Raw genomic sequence first — 7,315 nt, 5'->3', positions numbered from 1 at the left:
AAATCGGTATAGAGGTCCCAATCGACGGTTTGAAATCGCTTCGCGGAGAGCATCGATTAACGAGTCCGAATTATGGTCCATCGCACGATTATTAAGACTACGCGCGAGTGACAAGTGCACGTGACAAATCAACGAGTGCCCGCGAATAAACGCGGCGGACGAGGTAATCGAGTCGTCGGATCGAGATTAAGTGTGAGAAAGCGAGAAAAAAATGAAGCTTAGGGAGTCAGTGTCGAACGATCCTATTAATCGGCGCTTGATCAGCGCCGCGTGAGTGTGCGGGAAAGAGGACATCTATCGAGATGAAACTGGGAGATAATATGACTATGGAAGGTGAGTGAATTCTAGCTAGAAAAATATCAGTCTTTTCGCATGTCCGATGAAGATTGATTTGTCAATGATACGCCACAATTTCTTAATCTATCGTAGTGTCCAATCTAGAGGTTTAACCGAGGGGGAAACCGCCGACCAAAATCTTGTACACCAATGCCCAGTGGGAATTACTTTATCTTATTATCTTATTTTATCTTTATAATGCCCAAAAATGCCTCGTAATGCCCAGTAATGCCGCAAATCTGTACACCACAATGCCCTCAGCGGTTCCCCTCGAGTTTGACTATCTCTAACTTGCTGCGTACATACATGTGTATATCAGAAAAATGTCGGATCCGCTTCTCGTAACTTCTCATGAAAATAATGGAGTTTCCCCAAGTTCTGACGGACACTGTAATTTCTTTCTGTAATGTGCGAAATTAACTAAACCCCCTGCGTAATCTAGTGTCCTGAATATAAATCTCGGATAACTCATTGCGTGATACGAAGTGGCATTTAAATATCGTTGAAACGTTAGGTCAACCTTGAAAGTTTTCACGAGTAAAGAGTGTATCTGCGGAAGTGAAACTTGAGATTTATTAACTGCTTACGCTCCTGTCTCACACTTAACACTATCCACTGTGCCTCCGTGGATGGAGACGACATGATGTTCGTGCTTCGACTATTTGACATCAGCTTCTCTCAGCATAATCCTTGATTCAGGACTGAATCCGCGCAAGATCGCGCAACATTTGTCAGACGTTAAACATGCAGATACAAGAGCTAGTAAAATATATGAGAGCACGTCGGGTTTTCAGCAGCAAGACGCACGACGCAATTAATTTTGAGCTTGACAACACTGAGAAAGTAAACTAAAAATTTATGAGAGCTATCAGTGTTACATGGGACATGCTTTACGCTATATTCCCAAAACGTCTCTATGAAATTTCCTTTTGAGATAGCCAGATAAAATAAACCTGACGTGTTTCAAGATTAGCTTGGGAAAACGCGATATAAGGCGACATCTTGAAGGACATCTTATACTTGCGCTATGCAGCTATAAAGTCAGTTTATACTCAAGCTTGTCCTGAATATGCCATGGCATGCCTGTGGATCGTGAATATAAATAACGACTATTTTATTTATCGAGAGCGCATAACCCTTGTAAGATAATAAATAATTCATTTAAAGATGACGGAGCGACGTAACTGTTTAAATTCAAGCGAGTATATATAGGCTAGCACGGGCGTAGGTGTTTGCACGGGTATTAATCAATACTCTCTAATTCGAGAGATAACAATTATATTATTCGCTAATCGTATCTCGGAAATAAAAAGGAATAATATATACAAAATATTCGTAAATGAATTTAAATATTCCGTCCAAATTTTAAAAAGCGTAATAAAAATTTAATTTAAAACAAAACTTTATCTACATTGTAAATGTATGTACTACATTGAAAAGAAAATCGGATTATCGTGCACAATTTTCTGTTGCATAATCTAAATATTTCAACATACCTTTATACATTATCGATAATATAATTATTATTATTATAACCCGTCAACAAAATGCACATTGTCTAAAAATTCTAATTAGTACACTATAAGTAAAACACATATATAAAATGCTTAAACTGAATTTACATAAAATATGCACAAGATCCTCGCAGAAGATTATCTCTCAAAATGTTTTCCTAACGTCACATAATTTTTTTAACAAACGTTGCAATCTACAACTTGTCAGCTACAAGAGATGTATATGTACATAAATGAAATTCACAGTTCGTACCTCGAAATAATTAATTTAATCGCTACCTAACGAAGAATAGCATTCGATGTAGTACAGCGAAGCAGTTGACGCGCTCCGCTGAGAAAATATTCACCCGTAGTAAAATGGGTAAAGCGTTGAAACAAGACGTAATTTACTACGACTGTAAAATGGTGGTGAAACTACAAATGTTCGCGGCGCCAAGATCATTTGGAAAAAATTGCAGTACACTTTACTGCCAATAAGACATAGGAATAAAATTCCGTTATTAAAAGCACCAACGATTTCTTATGCACAGCTTTCAATTATATGAGATTCCATATTAAAATGTTAAGATGCCACAAGACAAAGTTATTCTAGGAATAAATACGCATTAATTTTTTTCTTTTAAGGGAAAAATATATCTGCATAATGCAAGATAACGTAACGCGAAAGGAAAAGTTTGGCATGAAGGTTTTTAAGAGGCTTCCCTGTGTATACGTACATAAAGTAAAAGTAACATTGAAATCCTTTTAAGTTGCCAGTAATAGATAACAATAATCAAGCTTTTTTTAATCGACATTAACCGGCCAGTGTTTTTAATACAGAAAATTTATTGCGAAAAATATTACCTCAGCCAGGGTTTGAACCTGGACTATTCTACTCTCTAGGCGGGCGTCTAAAAGTAACATTATTGCCGCGAGAAGCACTATTATTTTTACTTCGCACTGTTGCAATTCCCGCGTATAAAAAATATTTTTACACTTTATTACTTTCTCATTCCGTTTTACTCCTTTGTTGCTGTTTTGACGAAGTGTGTGTTATTTCCTTTTTACGCAGCAACGCTTCGTAAAACAACGTCGCAAATAGTAATTTTTCCACTCGTTATCTAAAGTGCAAGTGGAGCATATAATTTTTATAAACCTCAGCTAACATTAATTTTAATCAGGTCTTTAGATTATCATATATGCGTCATAGATATTGCATTCATGGCACGTTTTCTTGATAATGCTGATGATAATGTTTGCGAATCGCGGAATATCGCAACATTTCATATATCTGCTTTAAGCGTTAAAATTATTTCAATTATTTCAATTTGGAGAAAAAGATAGAGTCAGCGATAATACATCGAAAATTATATTCAAATTTATTTACTTCTTTACGTTTCATATTCTGATCACGAAGCCTAACATAAAAGAGCACAAATATAAACATTGATATAAAGAAAATCCAAAATGTAGAGTTAGTCGCTAAAATTTTTGTTATAATTTTCGTTAATATTAGCAAATATAAAACTATCCTGAAAATGCAAAAAAATAATTCAATAACTAACTAAAAAATAATGAAATTGTGCTACATATCAGCATACGACTTTGCTGACTTGCTTAAAAAAATACGTCTCACGATAAAAGTTTTTTTCATTGATCGTCTATGACCCTGACGAGTGTCGGAAACCTCTTACTGTTAGCAATCTAACTTTTCTCTGTAAAAAAGCTGCAAAAATGCTTCTTGTGACGTTCGTGGATCGTCTTCGGCGACCCGAAAAAGATTTCGCGACTGTCTGTTAAAGGAAGAAAATTTTCGTTCGAAATTTTTACGTTTGAATTTATCTTCGTAAACAAGTTTCTATAATTATGCTTGCTTATAAGCTTTTGCGTTGTGATAAATGCGAGTAAATATCGACGAATGTAATTTATTTTGTAAATTTCGTTAAGAAAGTATATCTCACTTTTCGCAAAGTTAAAGCGACACGTCGTTATAAATTTGATAATATAAGTTTCAGTTGTCCAGAGAATTTCGCTCGTTCAAAAACTTTTGTCGATCTAAAATTTCACGTGGCATATACTGAAAATTATCTGAGAATAACCCAAGTAACGTTTCAATTACATTGCCGCGAAGCAACGATGTAACGAAAGTAAATGAGATTAAATTAAATCCCAAAATTCCTCGTTCGCGAAAGAGAGAGAAAGAGAGAATGGAGGTCGGCATATCACGACTCTTAATCAAGTTTGCACTGATTAATGGTCTCGCTGTCGATTGCAAACGAAGCTATACTCTCTTTTCTCCCTCCTCCTGCTCCTCGTTCTCTCATTTTACTCTTCTTCATTCTCTTTTTTCCTATCTCTCATTTTCTACCATTTTAAATACAACGAATACACAAATAATATCATTGATGATTCAATATTGCCACTTCTTCTGCGTTAGAACGATTTTGTTTGAACAAGCAATGTGTTAAAATGAACCATTTCACTCACATTCAACGCAACAATTACAGCGGCACGCAGTTATTAAACAGCAATAATATGCGGTAATGCAGTTAGTTTAATAACATTTATAAAATATCTGTAGTTAACTGAATTGATTGCAATTTTTCTATCGTTTCACACAACCTGTGCCACCATTCAGGAACAGTTCTTTCGAGTGTATGCATATAAATGCGATAGAAAATAATATAATATAGTTTTAATATAAATGTAATTTTTTCAAACAAATTAAAATATTTGTATAAATTATACTTTCGAGTCAATTTCCTTTTCTAAGTGCAACTTAATTTATATTTCTGCTGTTTTAACGCGCGCACGCGGCACGTGTGCTAAGTCTTTTGCTTCAAAAAAGAAAGGAAAATTTCGTTTCTCTGCGCTAAGTTTGTAACGTCTTTCTGAAAGTAGCTGGCTTTCGAAGAGGTAGTCGGTAACTCTGTTGTGCCGATAAAACATTCGCTGCATAATACTTTGTCTGACGGCGTCTAAAGCACACAATTTAATAGTTTTATCTCCAAGTTCGACTTATAAAACTTCGGTGGTCCTTATCCAGAAATGTTTAATCTTACCGCAGGTACGCGGTAGCCGAGATCGAAGTGCAATCTAGTTTGCTCTTTTCCTTCCGCACCACTCAGAAGGAATTTCATTAAAAAGCTCTCGAAGTCATCAGAGAGATTTGAATATTACATCGAAAAATGGCTTTTGTGTTTAAATTTTTAAGACTTTCTTTATTTGACGAATGCACTGGTGATCTTTATTCAGTGAATTTTTCTCCTTTTCACAAATTTCTGAGACTCGTGATTAATAAGTCAGTTTGCATTAGTTTACAACATCGACGTTACATGCGCGTTTACTGCGAAAATAATAGCCAGAGTAGATGATTTTGGAAATGATTAAAGACTGTCACTATGTTAAACGAATTGTGCTTCGGCGAAAAAGCCATCAGTCTTTTTCAATTTCCGGACACTAACAGTTTGTGCTGCGGAACAAATTTTTATGAAACCGGCGAACTATACGTTCTTTTAACGTAGCAAGTCAGCGTAATCACATACATTAAACAAACCCGGCCTTTTGACATAAAAAATGAATGTTCCTCAACGCGACAAACATTCAAATGTCAAAAAGTCATACTCTTTCTGTCCTCGGTGCCGTAGCTTGTGGCAGCGAAATTCAAATAATTTCACATAGCCACTTCACTAGAATTTTTATCGGAACTTCCATTGTCGAGCTAGAGATCTCTCCAAAGCACGAAAACGGGCGAAGGAATTACCTTCTAAAGTCTTTATCAGAAAATTCAACACTCTATACCTTTCGAATTAAGCTACGACTTGAGCGAATACCAACGAAAAGTGAGACATTGTACGAATTCAACGCTAAATTAACTCGTAAATGTTTATACGTTAAAAAGACGGTATTAAGGATGAGTGGCGATTGGCAGGAAAATACGCGCGCCTTATCCAATTTTATTACATCATACGCACGATTATCTTTGCATTTGCATATCTAGTTAAAACGCGGAAATTTGCCACTCGTACTTCGTTCGTGCTCTTTCACTTTTTTTTCTCCGACAAAGTCTCAAGGTCTCATTACGCTCAGGAAGATCTTTGAGAACGGTGCAATTGCAACGTCGCGCAAAAAGCAATCCCGCGAACGTCTATAATATAAACGGCAAACACATTCCCCTTTCGTTTAACCTCTTTCTCGTTTCTTTTACCGTAGCGTTATTTCTCGACGATGTCATCCCTTTATATTACGCTTTTTAAATCTTTCTCTTTCGCAAACTGAAAAACACAGAGATGTGGTACGCACGACATCATCCGGATTAGCAATGTTGCATAATAAACAATCTTCTTCTCTGCCAGATGAGCTTTATCAATCATTCTAGATAATTATTTCGTAATATATATATATAAATAAGACTTTTTAGAACATGAAGAAAGTACACTCGACTCTCATCTTGCGCTCTTTGTGTGGTTTCTCGAAAAATTTCTGTAATCTCTCGTGTATATGTACAGATCTTTGATTATAATTCCTAATAATAAATAAATAAAAATTGTTCAATAGGGCACGTTCCACTATATTTAAAAAGAAAGCGAGCAACACCCTAGACAAATAATATTTTTCAATCACCGTTATAGCTCCAATCATATTTCATTAGCTCGGTTGTCATTATCAATCACGATTCGATTATCATTCATTGTCCGTTCACCCTTATTCTCTTCAAACTCAGTCATGTAAACAGCTTTCAGTGTGGAACAGCGTGCGCACGGCTTTTTCCACGGTTTTTCCACAAATAACGCGATTTCTTTTTAAAGAACGTATCCACCGTGTAACAAGAGAGTCGATTCTATGAAATTGTTTCCTACAATAAATCTGAAGGGAAATTACTTCGATTCGAAACTATCCGATTACTTGTTAAAAAATTATTACTCCGACAGTGAGAATATTTTTCAGAGAGCTACTTTATATCTCGCGCAGTATTTATACTTCAATTCCCAGTAAGAACAAAGCCCACAAACTCTAATCGGATTGAAATTTTTGCGGTTAATTAACTTTTTCGCGCAACGTGCTGAACGGCGTAAATTATTTCCCAGTATAGGTTGTAAGTAGGTGCATAAACATGACGCAAATAGCACGCCAATTTGTCGACCCTTTCGCAGCCTGGCGCTCGCTTTGTCTTTATTTCATCACCGTTCCGATGCGGCATCACTTGCCGCAACCGCTCGCTTTCATCCGTCGAGATTGCTCTTTCTGCTCGACCTTTATCGATCCTCTCGCGGCTCGACTTGACACCAAACGCCGAATGAAAAAGCGGATCTAAGTCGATTAACATCGTCTCGTTTCAGGCATTCGTCGCCCTCTTGCTCCTCGTATTTTCGTCGAACAACTTTTCTCGCGGGTTGAAATCCCTATCTCTCTTCGTCCATCGAAAATCTCTCTTACTCCGTGACTTCTTCTGGTTCTGTTACGTAGATTTCATTTAGCAGCGCGCT

At 36.4% G+C, this 7,315-nt stretch overlaps 1 protein-coding gene across 2 annotated transcripts in view; it reads left to right on the top strand.

Moving 5' to 3' along the window:
• Positions 1 to 6: 6 nt before the first annotated feature.
• LOC105559446 (calcium/calmodulin-dependent protein kinase kinase 1) overlaps positions 7 to 7,315 on the top strand; it is a 74,427-nt gene continuing 67,118 nt past the window's right edge. For both annotated transcript variants that reach the window (XM_012007730.1, XM_012007729.1), the window contains exon 1: positions 7 to 333. In XM_012007730.1, the coding sequence (XP_011863120.1) occupies positions 303 to 333 (31 nt within the window). In that variant the 5' untranslated portion in view covers positions 7 to 302. The remainder of the gene's footprint in view (positions 334 to 7,315) is intronic.

The sequence above is a fragment of the Vollenhovia emeryi genome, unplaced genomic scaffold (assembly GCF_000949405.1).
Source record: "Vollenhovia emeryi isolate VEMERY1.0 unplaced genomic scaffold, V.emery_V1.0 DF939271.1, whole genome shotgun sequence".
NCBI lineage: Eukaryota > Metazoa > Arthropoda > Insecta > Hymenoptera > Formicidae > Vollenhovia > Vollenhovia emeryi.
Note: the sequence above shows the minus strand (reverse complement) of the source record. Positions and strands in the feature narration are given on the sequence as shown.